The 27,465-nt window shown below is 42.7% G+C and overlaps 1 protein-coding gene across 1 annotated transcript; it reads left to right on the top strand.

Annotated features, from left to right (window-relative positions):
- On the top strand, nt 1–27,347 carry C12H1orf100 (chromosome 12 C1orf100 homolog). Its single transcript, XM_046678314.1, has 4 exons — nt 1–56; nt 6,489–6,584; nt 18,397–18,569; nt 27,256–27,347. The coding sequence occupies exons 1-4, from the start codon at nt 1–3 to the stop codon at nt 27,345–27,347; spliced, it is 417 nt and encodes a 138-aa protein (XP_046534270.1).
- Nucleotides 27,348–27,465: the final 118 nt, after the last annotated feature.

Raw genomic sequence — 27,465 nt, 5'->3', positions numbered from 1 at the left:
ATGGCTGCCGTCCGGCTCCGTGAATTCATTGACCGCCGCCCAGTGATCCCACCCAGGTGACGTTCCCCCGGATGCAGACGCTGTCCGGAGCCACCGAAGGGCAGGCAGGCAGGCACCCGGGGAATTAGCATCGCTCACCTGCTGCTCTGCGATTGAGAGACCCCTGCTGCCAGAGGGATCTAGAGAAGTTTCTTTGTATTTAGGGAAAGTTGTAAAAGAAATCTCACCCTCATGGCAGAATCCAAGCAAACAGGCAACTCCACATTCCCCAAAGACTAGAAGGATATTGGATTTTTGCTTGGGGAGAAGTCTGAGGGACCCAAGGTCAAATTTTAGAGGGGACCCCTTTACTCTGCTTGAGACAAAGGAAACCACTCCCGTGCCTGGCACAGGGGAGGTGACTGCACAGATGGAAACTAAGTAGGGGTTTCACTCATTCACGAAGTTCATCCATTGGCCCGAGAATAACAAGTCCTAGACATGTTTTATTGTAAGCAATATCGGATAACAATCGACAAATGCTATCCCCCTCTCCCTTCACCACTGGCTATGGGGTCTGCAGAGATTTAGAAGCTGCAAAATAGGGGTAGGAACCCTACACAGCAGGTGACTTTGGGGTCAGCCTCTTGCAGCCCCATTGGCTGTGTGGTTTTGAGCAAGCCTCGTGTTTATTTTAGTATTTAGTTATTTTTAACAGTGTTTTGTCAGCAGAGGTAAGGCCTTTTGCTTCCGGGAATTACTGAAGGGGCGGTGAGGGAAGGATGCTTCACTGCAGACACTTTACGAGCCCTCTTTGAGGGGAAGTACAGAGCCTGCCCTTACCTCACTGAAACCTGCGAGGAGGAGGCATGGGGAGGGAGAAGGGCGGGGCCCAGCGTTTCCTGGTCTCTCGCTCCCCACAAGCCCGTGGGCCTTGTGTGTGTGAGAGATCTGTTTTGCCCCCTGTCAGGCCGCTTGACCTGTGGTCTCATCTCCTGGGGAAATGGAAACAAGCCTCCCTCAGCCGCTGCTTCCTGCGACTCAGTGGGACCAGGCCAGAGGCAGGGACCCCGCCTGAGCCGGCCTTGAGGAGCCTGCGGGTTTGGGTGGGTCACACACCGCAGGCACCAGGGCCCGCTGAGGTCCTGAGGCTGGGCTGCATTCAGTTCCCTGTACTTGTCCACACCGTGCCTAGACTAGACAGGTGCCCCGACCCTGCACGGCAGTCCCCACCGTGGAGCTGGGCTGTCTACTTTATGCCTCGCCTGCCTTTGCAACAGCAGTGAGTCCAGTCCATGAGCAAGTTCCTCAATTCCGCCTCCAGGATGTGTCTCCCGTCGGAATGCGCTTCCCTGGCTCCAGTGTCACCCCTTGGTCCAGACCACCATTGCCTCTCCCCTGCTCACCTCCAGCGACCACCTCTCTTGTCCTACAGTCCATCCTCCAGAGTGGGCGTCATAAAATGTGAATTGCATCAAAGACCTCCGTTGCATGAAACCCTGCAATCATTGCATTTTCTGTAAAATCCCAACTCCTTGCTGGGCCTACAGAGCGCTGGGTGAACCGGGCCTGGCTGCCCCTCCTGGCTTCTCCCAGCTCTTCGCTTCCTTCAGTAGGTACCCTCCTCCATACCTCAGGGCTTTGGGATGTGATCCTGCTCCCTGGATGTCTCCCTTCCCCCACCTCAGGCCCCTGTCCTACTAGCCCCCTTCCCCTCCCCCGCATGTCTCAGTTCTGTGGTCAGCTGCTCACAGAGCCATTCCCTGACCATCCGGCTAGAGGAATCTTTGCCTCTGCCCTCCTCTCCACCTCCGTTATTCTCCATCTCACACCCTTTTTGGTGTTCTTTCTGGTCCTTATCACAACTTCCAATTACTTTGTTTGTTTCCTGTCTGTCTCAGCCACTGGAATAGCAGTGAACACTCGCGCAGCTCTTACTGCGTGGCAGGCACTGATCTAGGTGTGCGTTGACTCGTTTAACTCTCAGGGCAGCTGTGAGGTCCAGAGGAGGAGACTGAGGCACAGACTGGTTAAGTGACTCCTAAGATCCCACAAGCCAGTAAGTAACGGGCAGAGGTAGTATTGACCCAACCGGTGTGGCTCCAGCATCGGTGCCCTGGATCCCTGCACTTCACTGCATCTCTAAGTTAGCTCCCCTGGGGGCTTGCCTCCCTCGGCAACCCACATCCTAACCTCCGCCCAGCAGATGGCCACATGTGGTGGGCCCTTTATGCAACTTTGTTGAAAAACTGAAAATGAATGAGTCAATGAGAAACGATGATTCTCTCATTTACTTGCGGCTTGGCCTCCTGGTGCCCGCCTGCGCCTGCAGAAGGCCTGCCCTGCTTTCACACAAGCATGTATCCAGTTCATCCTTGAATGCCTGACCCTTGGGGCTATCCTAGGGAAACTGAGTTACAACCAGTAGGGGCCCCTAATAAAATTAAATAGTAAATGGTTCACAGAATTCTCATAATAAGAATTATATTATGGGGCCAGCCCTGTGGCATAGTGGTTAAGTTCGACATGCTCTGCTTTGGTGGCCTGAGTTCACAGGTTTGGTTCCTGGGTGCACACCTACACCACTCGGCAGCCATGCTGTGGCAGCAACCCCATACAACACAGAGGAAGATTGGCACAGATGTTAGCTCAGGGCAAATCTTCGTCAGCAAAAAAAAAAAAAAAAAAAAAAAGCATTATATTAGATGGAACATTAACTGGTGCCATCCCCAAGCTACAGGCCTGTCCCTGAGGCACAGGGCTGGTTGTTGTGTTGGTTTGTGGAGCCCAGGATGCTCTTGAAAAGACCACTTGAGGTGAACTACACTCGATGTGGCATGGAATTTGTGTTGGACTTAAATGGATTTTAAAAACATTGATTGAAGCCGTCTCTGGGAGATCAAAAGGCAGCGGTGGGGTCAGTGCATCCTAGAATGATGACAACACCTAACACAGATGGGATGTTTTAGTCACCAAATATGTTCACAGATGTCTCCTGGACGCCCATGTAATAATGGGTGGAGACGATAGTGTCACCCCTACTTTACTGATGAGGAACTGAGGCTCCGCTCTTCCTTAAGGAGCCACTGTGGAGCCAGGGGGTCTGGGAGACCAGAGCACGGGCCTGGTTGTCCCCCATCTTGTGTACTTATCCGTTCACGTCCTGACTAAGTTACTGATTCCCCCTGAGCCTCAGTTTCCTGAGTGGACAGCACTCACGGACTGTCGGTGATTCGTTAGTTGTCTAAAGCTGGTTTTCCTTACCACGGTAGGAACTCCCGGGTGGAAAGACAGTACTTGTCATCACTGTATCCATAGCACATGGCGGACACGTGTGAGCCTGCAGCGAGTGCTTGTTTTATGGAATTGAAAGCAGCTTCCGGCTAACACTGCCGCGTCTATTTCGTTTCCTGTTCTCTTGGTACACAACGTCTACTTCCTGTCTGCCTGGAAGCGAGAGAATCACAGAGTTCAAACCAAAACAGCACTGAACTCTTCTGAAGAAAGCCATCGTGTATACACACACGTGAATCTGGATGCAGTGTGGAGCTTAGAGAACTGGGCTTGACTCATGGCTCTGGCATTTACTAGCCAGGTGATGTTAGAAAGTCCACTTAGCCTCTCTGAGCCTGTCTCCTCTTCTGTAACGAGGAGTTAATATTTACCTGGGGAGGTGACTGTGAGAATTAGATGAGGATGCCTCTGTAAAGACACCTTGTAAAGCATGAGGCCCGAAGCAGACAGAGCAGAGTTGCTAGTCACGGGAACACGTGCCACCGTAGGCTGCAGGGCCAGGCTCTCGAGGGACAGACACGCACAACCCCCACTGTGCATATGGAATTTTGGCTTGGCTAAGCCCAGATCCCGCTCCGGCTACACTTGCCCTCCCATGGGCAGGTGTGCTCTTGTCTGGACTGAACACCTCAGGGATGGTGAGCAATGCACAGTGGGGCTGGCCACAGTTGGTCTCCCGGTCCCACCCAAGGAGCGGGAAAGGCCTTTTGCAGCTGATTCAAGAATCGTGGAAGCCGAGTCAATACAGTGGCCGGGTCTGCAGAGCCAGCGCCGCTTTCCTAGCTGTTAACCTGTTTTTGCCCCCCATTCAACTCCCCTCAGGAGAGGCGGAGTACCGTGCAGCCTCTGGGAACTCTGACTGACACAGCAGGCGAGGCATTGCCCGTTAGGGGATTAAAATTCTCTCCCAAACAACTGGTGTTTTAACCTCTTAATTGGGAGCTTTCTCCTGTTTGAGGAGAAGGCCACGTGGGGGGGTTTGGAAAGTCTACCCAAAGTGCGGAGGCAAAGTGTGCCATCCTTTCACTCCCCAAACCTCTCCACTTCTCCACTCCCTCCTCTGGCATCACCTGCTTACACGCTTTCCCACTCTGTCTGGCAAGAGACACTTGCAAGGGACGGCTGGCAGGGCGTGTTCCCCGGTGCTGGGGAAGGGCTTCTCGGCTCTCCAACAGCTTTGCAGGCAGCTTCTAGGGAGCAGCGCTCAGGCTCTTCACCTGTACTCAGCAGACCTTTGTTGTGTGCGTGTTCAAAACACAGCCTACTGCGAGCCGCATAGCAAGCGTGCAAAACCAGTGTCATGCTGGAACTCCAGCTGGATCTTAACAGACTGTCACATGGCCCTGGGATAATCTTTCAAGGCAGTGCTTCAGAAACTGGACGGCCACCTAAGAAAACTGTCTCCCATTCCCAATCACTCAGAAACGTCATTTGTTATTTACTATTGTTTACTCTTCACGGCGCAGTCATATGATCCCAGCCACAGGACAAGCCCAGACAGCCTGTGGTTTTCTGAAAATCAGAGCTCCCTGAGGTCCTGTTTGCATAGACAGACAGACCCGCCCTGCTCACAGTGCTTGCCTTTCATACTAGTTTGACAGCGAGATCTCCACTGGCCCCCACACGCTCCACTCTGATCCAACTCTGTTCAAGTCTGGGCTCCTAGAATTCCCTCAGCTGGCATCTCTTCCCCATCCGATTTGCCTGCCCGAACCCTGGACGCCCCTCCCTCTCTGTGCCGATCAGTGGGGATTGACCCTTTATCCCATCACTGTTTGAGCACATCGAGAGCATTTTGAAGACAAGGACTTCCTCTTAGCTTTTCGTCTGCAGAACCTAGCAGTGAGAGGGGTACGTTATGTGTCTTCGATAAATGCTGGTTGGACTGGAGGCATAGTTTAAGTTTTCATTCATTATCCAAAACACATTTGGTGAGCTCCTTCATCCAAAACTATGTACTACTTTCTAATGATTCTTCCTGAATTTTTAAGGCATCTACTGAGTGCTTAAAGTCTGTGGAGGGTCCCAAAAGACCCCACAGATCACAGACTCTATGAGGTCACCGTCTCTACAGTGGTCCCCTCCCTGTGTGCCTCTCCTGGGGCATGGCAGCGTGCCCAAAGCCTGAGCCTGGCTGGGGCACTCCCTCTATTTTACCCTCGCTCCTCTCTCCAAAAGCACCTCAGTCAGTCCCCTCCTCTCCGTCCACGTTGCCGCCACATAGTTCAGAGCTTCACCATGTCCCACCCAAGTTACTGCAACCACCACCTAACCGGTCTTTATGCTTCTAATTAGATTGTCCTTAAATGTGTTTTCCACACCGCCACCAGCGAAAATCTTTCTAGAATAAAAATTGCATTACATCATCAATATTCTTAAAAATCCTACAAAGATTCCCTGTCACCTACATCAGTGGTTCTCAACCTGTTAGACTCCCTTTTCTTTAGCAACAAATACTTTGTAATGTCCCTACTACTTTTCTGAAATAAAATCTGTAACATAATCACCTACACATAACTTTAAATATCAATATAATGCTGTAACTATAATCTAAGAGGAAAAGGAGTTTATTATAAAATAAGATGTATTTCAAAGTGTGAAGTCTGGCCACCACTACGCCCTCGCCTGTCTCCCCCAAGCCCCTGTATGTCAGCCGTCCACACCCGTCTCACCTCCACGCCCGGAAGCACTTCCTCCCGTTCTCCACCTCTTCCGCTCGGGTTTGTGCTTCAGAAGGAGCCCTCCCAGGCAGGGTGAGAGTCCTCCACGGGCTCACAGGCACCTTGTTCTTTGACATCACAGTGCTTCTTCATTTTTAGCTTCAACATACTTAAGTATTACAGTTTCAAAAAAACCATTGTGAACGTTTGTAAACTTATTTAAAGTCGAAAAAAATCGTTTAAGGACCACCATTTACTCATTCGCATGTTTCAACAATTGTCAACATTGCCTCACTGGTTTTATATATCCTCTTATTCTTTTTTTTCCTGATATTTTGAAACTAATACCTGACAAGTCAAATATTTCCTTATGAATCCTGAAAAGTGGATAACAAAAGACATTCCTGTCAAGAAATCCCAAGGGTTTTATGAGCTCCATGCCGGGGACTGGGGACAAAGACTGGACATATTTTTTTTTATACCACAGCTGGTGTTCCTCTGCAAATAACTAATCGTAATAATTGCTCTTTTCTCATCCCTTACATTCTCCACTAGTATATTCATTGCTCGTCAAGGACAAGACCTCCGAGGCTATCACCCTGGGCAGCTGGCAAGAGTCCATCGTGATTATAGTGTGAGAAGGTCTCCCAGGTGAGACACCTTCCAGAATTTTAATTTTCAAAAATGTCACTGAAGTTAGAATAAGTGAAAAAAATGGGAATCACAATTTGTAATGATAACAATAATAATAAATATTATTTAATGGATAGAAGTTTGGAGGGAAATACACCAAACTGTTAATGTTTTCTTATGAATAGCGAGATGATTGGTATTTGTATTTTATTTTTTATCTTTTGCTCTATGTTCCAGATTTTCTCTAATGAACGTATATTACTTTTATAATCAGCAATACGTATAGAATTTTATTAAATCATCAAAGAAGTTTAAGAAACACCGTGAGTTTAGAGTTTCAACTTGGCCAATAACTTGACCTTCCTGAGACTCACTTTCCTTTTCAGTAAAATTACAAATGTCCACTCTTCACATGTGTCCTGTGGGCTCCGGCAATCCTTCAGCCCCACTGCCTTGCACCAGATGTCAGTCCTCCCACCACAACATGGCTCAGGCAAAGGAACCTCGACTCCCCCTGACTCTGAGAACACTTGTGCCTGCGCAAGATTAGCCTTAAGGGGAAAACTTAGTGCGAATGTCAATCAATGAATTTATTAAGCTTCTGGTTAAGAATAAGAAGAAGGAAAAGAGGAGCCAAACAAACAAACAAACCAGGAGATGATGCAGTGCTTCAGACCAGTTCTAAGTTCAGCTTTTGTAGTCAGGATATAACTTCACAGGTGATGGCTCATCCTCCCCAGATATAGCCCTCCACCAACTTGATGGTGTCAGTGTTAGAGTCCCTCCTGAGAGCGAAAGTCTCGTCTTCAGAAAGACACTGATGTATTCCTTGAAAACGGAGAATATTCGGGTTCCGTAGAAACACCCAACACAAAGGCAGAGCAGGCTGCCAGTCCAGCAGGGCAGACCTAGGGACAATCGCTAGGATCTGGTTTAGAAGCCACAGAAATGACCAGACTGACAGCGATGGTCACACAGAACCTAGACTCACAAGAGACTGACGCGTTCATGAGACAGCTAATGTTTCGATTGACGTTGAGAGGCAGGCTTTTGTAGGGAAAGAAGTGCTCCCCTCTTTGAGGTACCCACTTTACAGGACCGTGTACCTAGTAAGCAAGTAGTGGTGGGCGGGAATTTCTTGGTGCTTCTCCATGCATATCCACAACAGAGCTCCCCTCTGCCCATGCAGCCTCTCTCCCAGTCCTGCATCACCCACGCACGGTCTCATGTTTGCTCTTGCTTTTTCTGAACTTCAGGCAGACCCACTCCATTTCTGCCACACACTCTCTCTCTAAAGAAGATGCATTACAATCACGTTTTTCACAAGGTGTGTAAACATAATCCACTGTGATTAAACAGTTTCAGTGACCTTATTTAAGTGTGATTAATACAGTCAAGAAAGACTACATCCTACTACTAAATGTTTGGATTTAGATGTTCCTAAACCTCCCCGACGTTTAATATTTTTCACATCTATAGCAGCTCATCTCATCTATTTGATAGTTTAAAACGCACATGTTTATTAGAACATGTAGAAGACATTGATAACCAAAAAAGAAAAAATGGAAAATTACTCATAATATTATCACCCAGAGATAATCACGCAGAATCTTCCAGACCTACACAAAATAGGATGGGGTGCTATTTTGAAAACCTTTTTTCCCTAATTTTATTAAGATGTAGTTGACATATAACATTGTGCTAGTTTAAGGCGTACAGCACAATGATTTGATATATGTATATATTGCAAAATGATCACCACAGTAAGTTCAGTTAACAACCATCACCTCACATAATTACAAATATTTTTTTCTTATGATGAGAACTTTTAAGATCTACTCTCTTAGCACCTTTCAAATATACAATACAGTGTTGTTAACTATAGTCACCATGCAGTACGTTACATCCCCAAGACTTATTTATCTTTTGGAAGTTTTCACCTTTTGACTCCCTTCATCCATTTCCCCTACCCCTCAACCCCACCTCTGGCCACCACCATTCAGTTCTTTGTTTCTATGAGTTTGGTTTTTTTAGATCCCACATATAAGTGAGATCATAGAGTATTTGTCTTTCTCTGTCTCACTTATTTCACTTAGCATAACGCCCTCAAGGTCCACACATTTTATCACAAATGGCAAGATTTCCTTCTTTTTCGTGGCTGAATGGTATTCCATTGTATGTACATACACACCTTCTTTATCCATTCATCTGTCAATGGATGGTTAGGTTGTTTCCATGTCTTGGCTATTGTAAATAATGCTGCAATGATCATGGGGGTGCATATATCTCTTTGAGAGAGTAATTTTGTTTCCTTCAGATAAATACCCAGCCGTGGAATTGCTGGATCATATTGTAATTTTTTGAGGAATCTCCATACTGTTTTCCATAGTGGCTCCACTAATTTACGTTCCCACCAGTGGTGCAAAGGGTTCCCTTTTCTTCATATCCTCACCAATATTTGTTATCCCTTGTCTTTTTGATAATAGCCAATTTAACAGGTGTGTGGTGATATCTCATTGGGGTTTTGATTTGCCTTTCCACAATAATCAGTGATATTGAATATCTTTTCATGTGCCTATTGGCCATCTTCTTTGGAAAAAATGTCTATTCAGATCCTCTGTCCATTTTTTAATTGGATGTTTGGGGGTTTTTTGCTATTGAGTTGTATGAGTTCTTTATATGTTTTGGGTATTAACACCTTATCAGATATAGGTTTGGCAATAATCTTCTCCCATTCAGTTGGTTGCCTTCTCATTTTGTTGGTGGTTTCCTTTGCTGTGCAGGAGGTTTTTGGTTTGATGTAGTCCCATTTGTTTATTTTTTCTTTTGTTGCCTTTGCTTTTGGTGTCAAATCCATAAAATCACTGCTACAACTGATGTCAAGAAGCTTACCACCTATGTTTTCTTCTACAAGTTTTACGGTTTCAGGTCTTACATCCAAGTCTTTAACCCCTTTTGAGTTCATTTTTGTGTCTGATATAAGGCAGGGGTCCAGTTTCATTCTTTCACATATGTCTGTCTAGTTTTCCTAACACCGTTTATTAAAGAGACCATCTTTTTCCCATTGTATATTTCTGGCTCCTTTGTCATAAGTTAATTGACCATATATGCATGAGTGTATTTATGGGCTCACTATTCTGCTCCATTGATCTGTGCCAGTACCATACTGTTTTGATTACCTCTAGCTTTGAAATATACTTTGAAATCAGGGAGTGCACTACCTCCAGCTTTTTTGTTCTTTCTCAAGATTGCTTTGGCTATTCAGGGTCTTTTGTTGTTCTATACAAATTTTAGGATTGCTTGTTCTATTTCTGTGAAAATGCCGTTGGAATTTTGATAGAGATTGCATTGAGTATGTATATTGCTTTGATAGCATGGACTTTTTTTTTATTAAGATTATGATAGATTACAACCTTGTGAGATTTCAGTTGTACATTATTGTTAGTCATGTTGTGGGTACACCACTTCCCCCTTTGTGCCCACCCCCCACATCCCACCCCTTTTCCCTGGTAACCACCAATCAGTTCTCCTTGTCTATATGTTAACTTCCACCTATGAGTAGAGTCATATAGAGTTCGTCTTTCTCTGTCTGGCTTATTTTGCTTAACATAATACCCTCGAGGTCCATCCATGTTGATGCGAATGGAACAATTTGGTCCTTTTTTATGGCTGAGTAGTATTCCATTGTGTATATATACCATATCTTGTTTATCCAATCATCATCAGTTTCTGGGCATTTAGGTTGGTTCCATGTCTTGGCTATTGTAAATAATGCTGCGATGAACATAGGGGTGCAAGGGACTCTTGGGATTGCTGATTTCAGGTTCTTAGGATAGATACCCAGTAGTGGGATGGCTGGGTCATAAGGTGTTTCTATTTTTAACTTTTTGAGAAATCTCCATATTGTTTTCCATAGTGGCTGCACTAGTTTGCATTCCCACCAACCGTGTATGAGGGTTCCTTTTTCTCCACAACATCTCCAACATTTGTCACTCTTGGTTTTGGATATTTTTGCCAATCTAACGTGTGTAAGGTGATACCTTAGTGTAGTTTTGCTTTGCATTTCCCTGATGATTAGCGATGATGAACATCTTCCCATGTGTCTATTGGCCATACTTATATCTTCTTTGGAGAAATGTCTGTTCATGTCCTCTGCCCATTTTTTGATCTGGTTGTTTGTTTTTGTGTTGTTAAGCTGTGTGAGTTCTTTGTATATTATGGAGATTAACCCTTTGTTGGATAAGTGGCTTGTAAATATTTTTTCCCAATTAGTGGGCTGTTTTTTTGTTTCAATCCTATTTTCCCTTGCCTTGAAGAAGCTCTTTAGTCTGATGAAGTCCCATTTGTTTATTCTTTCTATTGTTTCCCTCAACTGAGGAGTTATAGTGTCCAAAAAGATTCTTTTGAAACTGATGTCAAAGAGTGTACCGCCTATGTTCTCTTCTAGAAGACTTATTGTTTCAGGCTAATCTTTAGGTCTTTGATCCATTTTGAGTTTATTTTGGTGTGTGGTGAAAAAGAATGGTCAATTTTCAATCTTTTGCATGTGGCTGTCCAGTTTTCCCAGCACCATTTGTTAAGGTGACTTTCTTTACTCCAACGTAGGCCCTCCGCTCCTTTGTCGAAGATTAGCTCTCCATAGATGTGTGGTTTTATCTCTGGGCTTTCAATTCTGTTCCATTGATCTGTGCACCTGTTTTTGTACCAGTACCGTGCTGTTTTGATCACTGTAGCTTTGTAGTATGTTTTGAAATCGGGGATTGTGATGCCTCCGGCTTTGTTTTTCTTACTCTGGATTGCGTTAGCAATTCACAGTCTTTTGTTGCCCCATAGGAATTTTAGAATTCTTTGTTCAGTTTCTGTAAAGAATGTCCTTGGGATTGTGATTGGGATAGCGTTGAATCTGTAGATTGCTTTAGGTAGTATGGACATTTTAACTATGTTTATTCTTCCAATCCATGTGCATGGAATGTCTTTCCATCTCTTTATGTCGTCATCAATTTCTTTCAAGAAAGTCTTGTAGTTTTCATTGTATAAATCTTTCACTTCCTTGGTTAAATTTATCCCAAGCTATTTTATTCTTTTCATAGCGATTGTGAACGGGATTGAGTTCTTGAGTTCTTTTTCCGTTAGTTCATTGTTAGTGTATAGAAATGCTACTGATTTATGTATGTTGATTTTATACCCTGCTACTTTGCTGTAGTTGTTGATTGTTTCTAATAGTTTTTCTATGGATTCTTTGGGGTTTTCTATATATAAGATCATGTCGTCTGAAAATAGCGAGAGTTTTACTTCTTCATTACCTCTTTGGATTCCTTTTATTTCTTTTTCCTGCCGAATTGCTCTGGCCAACACCTCCAGTACTATGTTGAATAGGAGGGGTGAAAGTGGGCACCCTTGTCTTGTTCCTGTCCTCAGAGGGATGGCTTTCAGGTTTTGTCCATTGAGTATGATGTTGGCTGTGGGTTTGTCATATATGGCCTTTATTATGTTGAGGTACTTTCCTTCTATACCCATTTTATTGAGGGTTTTTATCATAAATGGGTGTTGGATCTTGTCAAATGCTTTCTCTGCATCTATTGAGATGATCATGTGGTTTTTGTTTCTCATTTTGTTAGTGTAGTGTATCACGTTGATTGACTTGAGGATGTTGAACCATCCCTGTGTCCCTGGTATAAATCCCACTTGATCATGGTGTATAATCTTTTCGATGTATTGCTGTATTCGGTTTGCCAGAATTTTGTTGAGGATTTTTGCATCTATGTTTATCAGTGATATCGGCCTGTAGTTCTCCTTCTTTGTGTTGTCCTTGTCAGGTTTGGGGATCAGAGTGATGTTGGCTTCATAGAATGTGTTAGGGAGTACTCCATCTTCCTCAATCTTCTGGAATAGTTTGAGAAGGATAGGTATTAAATCTTCTTTGAATGTTTGGTAGAAGTCTCCAGAGAAGCCGTCTGGTCCTGGACTCTTATTTTTGGGGAGGTTTTTGATTACTGTTTCTATTTCTTTACTTGTGCTTGGCCTATTCAGATTCTCCATTTCTTCCTGATTCAGTTTGGGGAGGTTGTAGGAGTCTAGGAATTTGTTCATTTCTTCTAGGTTGTTCAATTTGTTGGCATATAGTTTTTCATAGTATTCTCTTATGATCCCTTGTATTTCATTGGTATCTGTTGTGATTTCTCCTCTCTCATTGCTAATTTTATTTATTTGAGATTTCGCTCTTCTTTTCTTGGTGAGTCTGGCTAAGGGTTTGTCGATTTTGTTAATTTTTTCGAAGAACCAACTCTTTGTTTCGTTGATCCTTTCTACTGTCTTTTTTGTTTCAATATCGTTTATTTCTGCTCTTATTTTTATTGTTTCCCTCCTTCTACTGACTCTGGGCTTTGTTTGTTCTTCTTTTTCTAATTCTGTTAGGTGTCGTTGGAGGTTGCTTATGTGAGCTTTTTCTTGTTTAGTGAGGTGAGCCTGTATTGCAATGAATTTCCCTTTTAGGACTGCTTTTGCTGCATCCCAAATGATTTGGTATGTCGTGTTCTCATTTTCATTTGTCTCCAAATAATATTTGATTTCTTCTTTAGTTTCTTCAATAATCCATTGTTTGTTCAGAAGTGTGTTGTTTAGTCTCCACATTTTTGCACCTTTCTCTGCTTTTTTCTTGTAGTTGATTTCTAGTTTCATAGCATTATGATCAGAAAAGATGCTTGATATTATTTCAACTCTCTTGTATTTATTGATGCTTGCTTTGTTTCCCAAAATATGGTCTATCCTTGAGAATGTTCCATGTGCACTTGAGAAGAATGTGTAACCTGCTGTTTTTGGAGGAAGTGTCCTATATATATATATATATTAAGTCCATCTGGTCTAATTTTTCATTTAATTCTATAATTTCCTTGTTGATTTTTCTGTCTGGATGTTCTGTCCATTGGTGTTAATGGTGTGTTGAGGTCCCCTACTATTATTGTATTGTTGTTGATGTCTTCTTTTAGTTCTGTTAAGAGTTCCTTTACAAATTTTGGTGCTCCTGTCTTGGGTGCATATATATTTATAAGTGTTATGTCTTCTTGGTGGAGAATCCCTTTTATCATTATATACTGTCCCTCTTTGTCTTTCTTTATTTGTTTTGCTTTGAAGTCTACTTTGTCTGATGTTAGTATAGAGATACCTGCTTTCTTTTGTTCATTATTAGCTTGGCGTATTGTCCTCCATCCCTTCACTCTGAGTCTGTGTTTGTCTTTGGGGCTGAGGTGTGTTTCCTGGAGGCAGCATATTGTTGGGTCTTGTTCTTTGATCCATCCTGCCACTCTGTGTCTTTTGGTTGGAGAGTTCAATCCATTTACATTTAGAGTGATTGTTGAAATGTGGGGGCCTACCGCTGCCATTTTATGTCTTGTTTTCTGGTTTTCTTCAATTTCCTTTGTTTCTCTTCCCATGGTTTAATCTGTTCTGATGGAGAGCTGCTACTCTCTGTCATTGTCCTTCTACTTATCTCCTTTGCTCTTGGTTTTGTAGCCCCTTTCCTTTTTTTGATTTTTCAGGAATGAAGGTTTTCCTGAGCATTTCCTGAAGAGGAGGTTTTGTGGCAATGAACTCCCTTAATTTTTGTTTATCTGGGAAAGTTTTTATTTCTCCATCGTATTTGAAGGATATTTTCGCTGGGTAGAGAATTCTCGGCTGTAGGTTTTTGTCCTTCAGATTTTTGAATATATCATTCCACTCTCTTCTAGCCTGTAAAGTTTCTGCTGAGAAATCTGCTGATAGCCTTATGGGGGTTCCTTTGTAGGTTATTTTCTTCTGCCTGGCTGCCCTTAGTATTTTCTCCTTGTCATTGACTTTTGCTAGCTTCACTACTATATGTCGTGGGGTTGGTCTTCTTGCATTGATAAAGTTTGGAGATCTATTGGCTTCTGTCACATGAAGTTCCATCTCTCTCACCAGGTTTGGAAAGTTCTCAGCCATTATTTCTTTGAATAGGCTTTCTGCCCCCTTCTCCCTCTCCTCTCCCTCTGGTATACCTATAATCCTTATGTTGCATCTCCTAATTGTGTCTGATAATTCTCGGAGAGTTTCTTCATTTCTTTTTAGTCTTACTTCTCTCTCCTCCTCTGCCTGCAGCATTTCTATATTCCTATCTTCCAAATTGCTAATTCTTTCCTCCATATTATCGGCCCTACTGTTCAGTGCGTTTAGATTTTTCTTAATCTCCTCTATTGTGTTCTTCATTTCCAGTATTTCTGTTTGGTTCTTCTTTATAGTATCAAACTCTTTTGTGACATAGCTCCTGAACTCGTTGAGTTGTCTATCTGAATTCTCTTTTAACTCATTGAGTTTTTTAATGATGGCTGTTTTGAAGTCATCATCATTTAGGTTATATATTTCATTTTCTTTGGGATTGTTTTCTGTGTATTTGTTATTTTCCTTCTGTTCTGGAGATTTAATATATTTTTTCATATTGCTTGATGTTGTAGATTTGTGCCTCCGCATAGAGATAGAGTTTAGTTACTGCTTCCACTTGTTTCTACTGGTGTGGTGGGGGAGCAGCTGTTTATGCTGCACCAACCAGGAACCCTATCAGCTGTTGCTAACTGGGCCTGGGCCCCTTCTCGTAGTCACAGTGGTCCTGTCGGTTCCCTCTTCAGCTGTGGAGGCCGTCACAGGGGGGCTTCAGGCTACTGGTGCCAACTGTTGCAGACCACCTAGACGTGCTCCCTCCTTGGGGTCTGCAACGGTGTTATGGGCTTTTCCAGTGGCCAGGGGCAGGATCACTTATATTTGCAGCTCCATCACTGTCAGCGCCCACAAAATCTCACTTGTCCACTATGGGTCACAGAAGAGCTATTGGCATCTTCTGCAGTCTGTGGTTAGCTCACCTAGCTATGCTACTTTTGTCCCAGGGTCTTCCAGCCTTGTGGCTGCCGGATGGATGCTCTCTACTAGTGCTGTGCAGAGGCTTTCACTGAGGCTGCTGTTAGACTGTAGAGTTTCCCCCTGGGTTACAGAGCCGGGCTGCTGGAACTCCACCCAGCCCCAGTCCTCTCCCCCAAGATCTCTGGGAGCCCCTTGCCCTGTCTGGGGGATAGCCGGAGACCTTGAGTTCAGTGGCAGCTGGCCGGCTGCTGCCCTGCCTGGTATTCTCCTCTCCGAGATCCTCCCGGTGATGTGGATGCTGGGCGGCGCCTCTCCGCTAATGGCAGGTAGAGACTTTGCCTGCTGCCAGGGCAGAACTCTGGAGTATCCCCCCCAGGCCACGGAGCTGGCCTCTGGAGCTCCACCCAGCCCCAGTCCTCTCCCAGGAGATCTCCGTTAGCCCTGAGCCCCAAGCCATGATAGCCACAGTCAGTGGGTCTGGCAGCGGCAGCTGGTGGGCCGCTGCCCCGTTTGGGATTCTCTCCGGGACCCTCCCGGCATTGTGGATGCTGGGAGGGGTCTCTCCGCTAATGGCAGGCAGAGACTTTGTCTGCTGCCCGGGTGGAACTCCGGAGCTTCCCCCCTGGGCCACGGAGCTGGCCGCTGGAGCTCCACCCAGCCCCAGTCCTCTCCCAGGAGGTCTCCGGTAGTCCTGAGCCCTGCCCGGCAGTCAGTGGGGCTGGCAGTGGCAGCTGGTGGGCTGCCGCACATTTTGTGATTCTCTCCGGGCCCCTCCCGGCATTGTGTATGCTAGGTGGGGCCTCCCCGCTAATGGCGGGTAGACGGTTTCCCCGCAGACTCAGGTGTGTAACTCTGGAGTTTCCCTCTGGGCTTAGGTGTAATTGTGGGGGGCTTAGGTAGGGCTCTGGTCACCTGTTTCCACCGTCGCTCCTCTGGTGTGCGCTCCCTCCTGCCCTAGGTGTGTGTCGATGTTCTGGGGGCATCCGCTGGAAGAAAGCCGCTTGCAGGTACTAGGCTTCTCGGGGTCGGGATCGGAGAGTTTTCACCTATCTCCACCTCCTCCCGGAGGGAAGTCCGTCTGCCTTCCGATGTATAGCAGTGTGGGTCTCTCAGGCGTCCTGAGATGCTATATGGATATCCTTTGTTAAGCAATGAATGTCCAATTAGTTGGAGATTCAAAGGGGGAGAGACGAAGAAGACTACTCACACCGCCATCTTGGATCTTCCCTCGATAGCATGGACATTTTAACAATAGTAATTCTTCCAATCCGTGAGCATGAAATATCTTTCCATTTATTTGTATCTTCTTCAATTTGTTTCATCAATGTCTTGTTGTTTTCAATATAGAAGTCTCTCACCTCTTTGGTTAAATTTACTCCTAAGTATTTTATTCCTTTTGATGCAACTGTAAATGGAATTGTTTTCTCAATTTCTCTTTCTGATAGTTCATTGTTAGTGTATAGAAACACAATAGATTTTTGTATATTGATTTTGTATCCTGCAACTTTACTGAATTCATTGATTAGTTCTAACAGCTTTTTGGTGGAGTATTTAGGGTTTTCTATATATAATATCATGTCATCTGCAAATAGTGACAATTTTACTTCTTCCTTTCCTATTTGGATGTCTTTTATTTATTTTTATTGGCTAATTGCTCAGGCGAGGACTTCCAATACTGTGTTGAAAGAAAGAGGTGGAGTGGGTGCCCTTGTTCTTGATCTTAGAGGAAAAGCTTTCAGCTTTTCATCATTGAATATGATGTTAATTATGGGTTTGTCATATACGGCCTTTACTATGTTGAGGTACATTCCTTCTATATCAGCTTTGTTGAGAGTTTTTATCATGATTGGATGTTGAATTTTGTCAAATGCTTTTTCTGCATCTGCTAAGATGATCATATGATTTTGTCCTTCACTTTATTAATGTGGTGTATCACATTGATTGATTTGTGGATGTTGAGCCATCCTTGCATTCCTGGAATAAATCCCACTTGATCATGGTGTATGATCCTTTTAATATATTGTTGAATTCAGTTTGCTAATATTTTGTTGACTGATATCTTTTTTCTATAACAATTGTATTGAGATAACTCACAAAGCACACAATGAATCAATTTAAAGTGTACAATTCAAGTGAAATTTTTGTTTAAACTTAATAATATATCATGGACCTTTTTCCATCTCAAAAATTATAATTCCACAGCATCGCTTGTGGCATGGTATTTCTGTACACATCTGTATCATTGCCTAATAATTCCATATTTTCACATGAAAATTGTTTCCAATTTTTTTCTTATCATAGAAATACTTTGATGATCATTCTTACAGCTAAGTCTTTGTTGACATTGCTAATTTCTGGAGCTGCTGAGACAAAATATATGCACATTTTAAAGGTATTAATACCTGTCACCAAAGTGTTCTCAAACAAATTGCACCAGTGAATGTATACTCCCTCAAGTGTAAGAAAATTTCACCATTACATTTTGATTCTTCTTTACTTTTACTTTCAAAGGGTACTCACCTGAGTAGAGGTACAGGAAGGTTATAACTGACTTCAAGTTCATCAAACATCATTATGCACCATAATGGTTAGTCTGGTCAAAAGGAAGCGTTGGTTCTTTGGGGGAACCAAACATCCATAGAAAAATTACAATGGGGAAGGGCATCAGGAGGATCTGGAGTATGGGAAGTAGCCATATGTGAGAAGATCCAGTGGAAGTTTCGATGTAGGTCACCTTCTGCAACTTGTGACTTGGGAGGAGTGATGCTAAAAGGAAGAGCAGAGGACTGGGGTCCCTGAACCACCCACTGACAGCTGTGCTAGGGCTGGCCTTCGAGCTATGGAGTCTTGCCAATACTATATTTTAGCCTCCTAGCCACTTCTAGGGGAGGGATTTCAACTGATGAGAAAATGAAATGCTTTTTTTCTACTGGGTTTTCAGTACGCTGTTTCTATTTTCATTTAGACCTCTCATAGACTTGGCAATTCCACCCAAGAGAACAAGTCAGTATCAACCTCAACTAGATCAACAAACTCTCATTCGATATATTTGTTTTCAAAGACATTCAAAGCCTGTTGAACCATGGTATAAAGAAACCACGTACCAAAGAGACTATTCTCTGCCCTTTTACAAGATGGGTAAGTCAGGTCAACTGCTTTTACTCTCTGAGATCAGCCTCGCCTGGGCAACAGATGAGCACCTCCCATGGGCTTGCTGTCTCAGAGAGCATATCTGGGACCAGTCAAATTCAGGGGAGGGGTATGCACGTGTGACCAGGTGCAGGAAGAGCTTAGAAGGCAGCTCCCAGGGCTGCTTCTTCTTCTCCTCCTTTCCTACCTTTCCATATAGAACTTCAAGGAAGAAAACACATAAATGTCCTTGCTAAGAAGCAGGCTCAAGTCTGACCACTCCTTACTGAGCCCCTTGTCATTCAACAAATTTGTTATTGTGCCTAAACATACTATTGAGGGAACTTCTTTCTCATTCTCTTATTTTAAATGGTTTTGTGACAATTATTTGACATTTGGAGTCATGTTTCAAAAATTCTAAATTCCCTGTGTAGTATCTCTCTATCTCTCTATGCTGCAGCATGTGTGAGAATACTGGGGGACCAAGGCTCCCACACAGATGGGACCCTGGGGGTAGACACATGGACATCAATTTAGACATTACCTTCCTGTAGTCATTGATGCTTTGAATTTTAGTACATTGAATGAATCACTTCACTGACAGACTTTCTAAATGAGTAAACCATGCTATTCCTGGGGCTCTCACACTGCGGCAGGCACACATTTTGTCCTCATAACAGTTCTCTGAAGTAAGTGATATTATTTCCCCATTTCACAGTAGAGGAGACCAAGTTGCAGAAGCAGTTAATTAACTCGCCTCACATCATACTGCAGTAGGTTGGAGAAGCAGAATTTAGACCCAGGCCCTTTCACACACAGAAGGCAGCCAAGCTCTGTGCCTGGCCTTTAAGCTCTCCTGTCCTGTCACTGTACTGCTATTTATTTAATAGTTTTCCTTAAAGTAAGTCATTTTCTTTTTGTTTAAAAAAATAAGAAAACTAGTAGAAGGATGGTGGGGTGCAGTGGGTGTGGTGTAGCAAGGACCTGCCCTTCCTCCTTTTCTCCTGAGAGAAGGGCTGCAGACCAGATGGAATACCAGGCAGGGCTGGGACTCAGGTTCCAAGGGAACAGCAAACGACTGCAGTCAGTGGGGTGGGAACCATCCAGGACCAGGCAGATCTTGGGAAGGCTGAGCCAGGGATGGGGGGCAACAGATGAAGCTGTCATGGAGGCCAGAGATTGACAGGAGGGGTTTGGGATAAGAGGTTACAAGCAGGGCAAAGCTGGGTTCTAGGAGATGAGAGAAGGTTGGAGCCTGAGAGGGCAGAAAACTGAGGGAGTGGAGAGGAGGCTGGTGGCCGAGATTAGGTCATTCAAGGAAGGAGGCACTGGGAGAAAGTGTAGGCTTGTAGGATTTGGGGTCTCATAGGGGCCTTAGGGGGATTATGTTAAAAGGAGCCAGGGCAGGGTAGGGCATATGTTAGGGCTGAAGGATGTGTGAGGCCTGGGGGAATAGGAGCTGCCAGGAGTTGAGGAGCAATTGGAAAGAAGAGGTGAGCAGGGAGGGTCACTGGGCCCCTGTCCCCACAGAACTGGCTGAGCAGCTTGTCCTTTCAAGGCTGAATCAAGCTGACTGTGTATGAAATGTCTCCTTTGTAGGAGGGAATTTAGGGGGCCTCAAGTTTCCAAAGTGGTTGCAAACAGGACCTTCTTTGCAATTCCTCTACTATGAGGAAATTTTCTTAGATAGACACAAAAGATTTTTCTCCCTTGCTTATTTTAGAAGACAATTCTTAATTCTTTCCAAATCTGTAGAACCAAGTGAATGTTTAGCAAAGGAATTCAAGATTTACCATCTACTATGTTCCTAGCATTGAACAAGGTGCCACGAGGGAGATGAAGGGAAGTCCAGGCTATCATCTCAGCTGCAGGGAGCTCACGATCTAATTGGGCAGACGAGGCAGCAACCAACCTATCAGAGAATGATTATGAACAAGCAGAGCAGCAGAAGTTGAAAGATGAGATCACTGGGCTTCAGAAGAGTGGGAAAACAGGAGGTATCAATGGGGAACTGAGCTGAGTCTTGATGGATAGGATTTGAATGGTGGAGAAGAAACAAGGGGACACCACAGATGGGGACACTGCAACTAGGGGCAGTGGATGGGAAGAAGGAGGCTGAGGTTTGAGGTGGGTGGCCAAGCAGGGAGGAGCCCTGTGATGAGGATGCTGGCCTGACTGGTAGAAGGAGGAAGTGGAATTAAAATGAGGACTGGCAGAGTAGGATAGAGTGTTGGAGTTGAAGGAGTTTGGAAAGTTGAGTTTGGACAGTCAGAGTCATTGTAGGATCAGAGTCAAAGGATTGACCCAGTCAGATGGGGAAGAAACTAAAGGAGGAATCAGAAAATATCTGGAGACAAGTGAAAAGGAAAATACACCATACCAACTCATATGGGATGCAGCAAAAGCAGTCCTAAGATGAAAAATCATAGCAATACAGGCCCAGAACAAAGCCCAAAGTCAGCAGAAGAAGGGAAATAATAAAAATTAGAGCAGAAATAAATGAAATTGAAACAAACAAACAAAAAAAAAACTAGTAGAAAGGATCATTGGAACTAAGACCTAGTTCTTTAAGAAGATAAAAGTGACAAACACTTAGCCAGAGTCACTAAGAAAAAAAGAGAGAAGGCTCAAATAAATAAAATTAGAAATGAGAGAGGAGAAACTACAACAGACACCACAGAAACACAAAGGATTATAAGAGAATACTATGAAAAATATGTGCCAACAAATTGGACAATCTAGAAGAAATGGAAAAATTCTTAGACTCATACAACCCCCAAAACTGAATCAAGAAGAAATAGAGAATCTGATTAGACCAATCACAAGTAAAGAGATTGAAAGAGTAATCAAAAAATAAAAGTTCAGGACCAGACGGCTTCTCTGGAGAATTCTACCAAACATTCAAAGAAGATTTAATACCTATCCTTCACAAACTCTTCCAAAAAATTGAAGAAGACAGAACACTTCCTAACACATTTTACAAGGCCAACATCACCCTGATCCCAAAGCCAGACAAAGACAACACAAAGAAGGAAAATTTAGGCCAATATTGCTGATGAACATAGATGCAAAAATCCTCAACAAAATATTGGCAAACTGAATACAGCAATACATTAAAAGGATCATACACCATGATCAGGTGGGATTCATACCAGGGACACAGGGATGGTTCAAAACTCACAAATCAGTCAATGTGATACACCATATTGACAAAAGGAGAAACAAAAACCATATGATCATCTCCATAGATGCAGAGAAAGAATTTGACAAGATCCAACATCTGTTCATGATAAAAACTCTCAATAAAATGGGTATAGAAGGAAAATACCTCCACATAATAAAGGCCGTATATGACAGACCCACTGCCAACATCATACTCAATGGGGAAAAAACTGAAAGCCATCCCACTGAGAACAGGAACAAGACAAGGATGCCCACTGTCACTACTCTTCTTCAACATAGTACTGTAGGCTTTGGTGAGAGTAATTAGGAAAGAAAAAGAAATAAAAGTTATCCAAATTGCAAATGAAGAAATGAAACTCTCACTGTTTGCAGAGGACATCATTCTATATATAGAAAATCCTGAAGAATCCATCGGAAAACTATTAGAAGTAACAACTGTTGCAAAGTTGCAGTGTACTAAATCAACTTACAAAAACCAGTTGCATTTCTGTACTCTAACAACAAATTAACAGAAAGAGAACTCAAAAATACAATCTCATTTACGATTGTAACAAAAAGAATAAAATATCCAGGAATAAATTTAACAAGGGATGTGAAAGACCTATACACTGAAAACTATAAGACATTATTGAAAGAAATTGATAATGACATAAAGAAATGGAAAGTTATTCCATGCACATGGATTGGAAGAATAAACATAGTTAAAATGTCCATACTACCTAAAGCAATCTACAGATTCAGTACAATCCCAATCAGAATCCCAATGACATTCTCCATAGAAATAGAACAAAGAATCCTAAAATTCATATGGGGCAACAAAAGACCCCAAAGAGCTAAAGCAATCCTGAGAAAAAAAGAACAAAGCTAGAAGCATCACAATCCCTGACTTCAAAACATACTACAAAACTATAGTAATCAAACCAGCATGGTACTGGTACAAAAACAGGTGCACAGATCAATGGAACAGAATTGAAAGCCCAGAAATAAAACCACATATCTATGGATAGCTAATCTTCAACAAAAGAGCCAAGAACATACACTGGAGAAGGGAAATTTCCTTCAATAAATGGTGTTGGGAAACCTAGACAGCCACATGCAAAAGAACGAAGGTAGACCATTGTCTTTCACCATATATAAAAATTAACTCAAAATGGATGAAAGACTTGAAGGTAAGACCTGAAACCATAAAACTCCTAGAAGAAAATACAGGCAGTCCATGGTTTGACATGAGTCTTAGAAGGATATAGAAGGATCTTTTCAAATGCCCTGTCTACTTGGGCAAGGGAAACAAAAGAAAAAATAAACAAATGGGACTTCATCAGACTAAAAGCTTCTGCAGGACCAAGGAAACCAGGAACAAAACAAAAAGACAACCCACCAACTGGGAGGAAATATTTGAAAATCATATATCCAACAAGGGGTTAATTTCCAAAATATATAAAGAACTCATACAACTCAACAACAAAAAAACAAACAACCCAATCAAAAAATGGGCAGAAGATATGAACAGATATTTTTTCAAAGAACATATACAGATGGCCCACAGGCACATGCAAAGATGTTCAACATCACCAATCATCAGGAAAATGCAATCAAAACTACACTAAGATATCACCTTACACCTGTTAGAATGCCTATAATCACCAAGACAAATACAACAAATGTTGGAAAGGGTGTAGAGAAAAGGAAACCCTCACACATTGCCGGTGGGAATGCAAAATGGTGCAGCGCCACTATGGAAAACAATATGGAGATTTCTCAAATCATTTTAAACAGAAATACCATATGACCCAGCTATCCCGTTACTGGGTATTTATCCAAAGAACTTGAAATCAACAATTCACAGAGACTTATGCACCCCTATGTTCATTGCAGCATTCTTCTCTATAGCCAAGATGTGGAAGCAACCCAAGTGCCCATCCACTGCTGAATGGATAAAGATGTGGTATATATATATATACAATGGAATACTACTCAGCCATAAAAAAAGCAAAATCGTTCATTTGCAGCAACACGGATGGACCTTGAGGGTATTATGTTAAGTGAAATAAGCCAAACAGAGTCAAACACCATATGATTTCACTCAAATGTGGAAGATAAACAAACACAGGGATACAGAGAACAGATTAGTTGTTACCAGAGGAGAAGGGGATTGGGAGTGGGCATAAGGGGTAAAGGGGCACATATGTATGGTGACTGACAAGTAATAAAGTACAACTGAAATTTCACAATGTTATAAACTATATGACCTCAATAAAATTTTTAAAGATGAAAAGAATAAAAAACATTGCGCATATTAGTAAATTATAACTATACTTATTATATATAGAAAGAAATGTGGCAAAATCTAGAAGTTCACTGTAGTATTCTTGTAATTTTTCTGGGGTCTGAAATTCTTTCAAGGTAAAAAGTTCAATAAAATAAATAAACAAGAGAAAAAAGAAGAGATCAAGAGGGGCAGAGCAGGGTGTGGCTGCAGAGATGACAAGGCCAGAATTAGAGGGCTTCACAGGTCGTTTTCAGGTTTGGGGGCTCTAGTCTGAGATGAAAGGGAAACTACTGAAAAGTTTTAAGGAGGGTGGAGGTGACATGATTAAAGTTGCATTTTGAAAGGATTACTCTAACTGGAGAAAGAAAAGGAGGCAGGAAGGGAGTAGAGTGGGGCCGAGGTTGAATATGTAGGAGTCAGGAGGCAATTGCAGTGTTAGGCTAGAGGGCCTTAACCTCAGCTATACCTCTTTAAAAATCCACGTGCCCAGGATATACCCAGTGCAATTAAATCAGACTCACCTCCCCGGGGGGTGGGTACCAGGAATGATAATTTTTAAAACTCCCCAGATAATTCCATTGTGCAGCCAAGTTTCCGAACCTGTGATTTAGGCAACTGATGATGGGTGGTAGCAGTAGAGAGAATATTAGGTGGATCTGAGATACTTACGTGGCGATTATGTCATAAACAACAATCAGGCAGGCAAAAAGCTGGTCTGCAAGAGACCTAACTGAGAGATGTTACAAATCTGAGCCCTGATGGAGAAAAGAGCTGAGACTGAATCATGCATTTGTTTAAATCAAGAGACTGACTCTGGAGGGTGGCCCAGTGGTGTAGTGGTTAATTTTGCAGGCTCCACTTTGGCAGCCCAGGGTTTGTGGGTTCAGATCCTGGGCACAGGCCTACAACACCTCTCATCAAGCCATGCTGTGGCGGCCCTGAGCTAACATCTGTGCCCATCTTCCTCTATTTTATATATGGGACACTGCCACAGCATGGCTTGGTGAGTGGTGTGTAGGTCTGTGCCCAGTATCTGAACCCATGAACTCCTGGTCACCGAAGCAGAGTGCCCGAACTTAACCACCATGCCTCCAGGCCGGCCCTGTGTAGGCTTTTTATCTTAACCATTTGACCAGTCTTTGTGATTAGATTATAAGGGCAGAGCATATGCCTAGATTAGCAATGATTTGCATTTCTTGTTCAGTTCTTATTTCTTATTTGGGAATTGTCGAAGAATAGATTAAATATAGATAATGATAGATCATGACTATTGCTTAAGAAATTCTTTCTCAGCACATAGGAGTTCATTTGTTTGTTTAGGAAACATTTATTAAGCACTGACGGTGTGCAAGACACAGTGGAGAACTCCTAGCCTGGGAGGATGAGAGGGCCCATCAGATGAGAGCTACCCTTATATATATATAAGGGGCCAAATAATTCAAAGAACTCATTTTTCCAAAGTGAACTATATGCTTTCAGTAGCAGTGTGACCCCGAGCCTCTCTGACCTTGAGTTTTCTCATCTGCAAAAGGGATGAAAATGGGAGCTTCCTAATAGAATTGAGATAGCCATAAAAAGGATTTAGAATTGTGCCCGTACATAACATTAATAAACCTTCAAAAAGTTAGCTATTAATTATTGATCAAGAGTAAACATGTGCCATTGTAAATATTTTTTTAAAAACCTAATACAATGGAGTTGCATCTTATACTGAGATATAAATTCTAAAAGTAGTGCATAAGGTAATAATCACGTGTAATCAAAGTTATGCTTGAAAATCTCAAACTCTTCAAAGTGATAATATTAAATGATGTTAAATAATTAAAGTATTTGAAATACGTGGGATTCTGCAGCAAGTTGGTTATGTTTTCTCTGTGGTTCTCAATTAATTCTTCATTTTATTTTTCAACGATGACTTTCAAAGAAATCACCACCACAAATCCACTTGAACAATAATTTCACTTTGTCAAATGGTAAGGAAATCCAAAAAATCATTTCACACATTCTTTCCTGAGTCCTCCTCAACCCCAGACTTGGATAGCATATTTCGGGCTTGATAGTATCCACGGTCCGCGTATATACTCACTGAGCGGAATGACAGAAGGAAACTCTCAAAAAGTTTGTTGTGTGTTCTCAGAACGTTTATTGAATTTCCTGGTTAAATGCGTGTATAATTCAAGCTCTGTTGTAACTCCTACAACAAGGATCACAAAGGCTGTTGACTAGGATTCCTCATGCTTCTAAACTACTTTAATATATTTCCCTGGAATACAACGCAATACTCAAGACGGTCAGAGTTGCTATTTAACTCCTTTTAATAAGCCTTGAGAAGTTATATGGTTACTAACTACAGACAGGATCACACTAAACTAAATTAGATTTTAAAAAATCCTCCAGAGATGGCATTTCTAATCATACTACCTGGGTTAATAAAATGTTATCCATTCTTAATATGATGAAATGTTTATTTCTTTCAATGCTGTTGAAATGCCGTGGAAGGTGGAATCGAACAGTGAAATGATTAGGGACTTTGGGGCCTGAGAAGCCTGGGTCAGATGTGGGCTCCTCATCTCACAAGTCCTGTAAGCTTGGGCTAGTTAACTAAGCTCTTGCCGCTGGTGATATCAGTGGGCCTCTGAAGGTTACTGTGAATATTAGAGTTAACGTGAAAAGACACCTAACACAGGGCGCAGCACTGAACATACGAGAGTTTGTTTACACTGCTATCATGGGGACCCTGTGGCTTGGTTCTGTAAGAGCAGATGCACGACTGATGTGCTCGACCCCAGCGACCCCAGCCTTCCTTGAACCCTTACCTTTAGATAAGCAGAGCTGTTAGGGATTCTCGATTACCTACGAGATCTGCAGGTAAGGTCTGAGGAAATCCAGCGGGTGTGAATTTCGGGATGGTAACAATTGCAGTTTGATACGAAGATGATACAAAGTGGCCTGTTTATAATGTAGGACTTAAAGAGTTTGGATATCTAGAATGCAAATTTGTGATTTATTTCATTTTCCTTACATCTTGGCATAATTCAATAATTTGCCTCTGCATCGGAGATTGAACCACAGAAATAACATTTTGACTAAGCCCTTTATTTGCACATTTAAAAAATATATTCCTTTGTCTTAAATCTCATAAATTAGCTTGTTGTTGCACACAATTGTTGTTGAAAGGACAATGTGTTAAAATTTAGGAGTGAGTAATCTTAAAATAAATCATTAATTTGTTTTAAATTCCAGATTGGGACCAGAAATTAGCCACAGTTTCATCGAACCCTAGACCGCTTAATTCACTGCCTGAGCTCTACTGTTGTGAAGAGAGGAAGCTCTGAAAGAAAAGCTTTTTAGCTAAAATGACCATGGCATTTGAACAAAACAACATGTGATGTTCTTAAGTGGCTCTTCGGAACTAAAATAATGGTTACCAAACTACTTTTAATTTAAGTGTGT

Source organism: Equus quagga, chromosome 12, assembly GCF_021613505.1.
Source record: "Equus quagga isolate Etosha38 chromosome 12, UCLA_HA_Equagga_1.0, whole genome shotgun sequence".
Lineage (NCBI taxonomy): Eukaryota > Metazoa > Chordata > Mammalia > Perissodactyla > Equidae > Equus > Equus quagga.
The sequence above is the reverse complement of the archived record's forward strand: the minus strand, read 5'-3'. Positions and strand labels throughout refer to the sequence as shown.

Excerpts from the sequence above, each read along its gene's own strand:
- C12H1orf100 (XM_046678314.1), top strand. The coding sequence starts at position 1 with ATGGCTGCCGTCCGGCTCCGTGAATTCATTGACCGCCGCCCAGTGATC. Across the intron at positions 57-6,488 it reads CGCCCAGTGATCCCACCCAG|TATATTCATTGCTCGTCAAG; the intron begins GTGACGTTCCCC and ends ATTCTCCACTAG. Across the intron at positions 6,585-18,396 it reads AGTGTGAGAAGGTCTCCCAG|ACCTCTCATAGACTTGGCAA; the intron begins GTGAGACACCTT and ends ATTTTCATTTAG.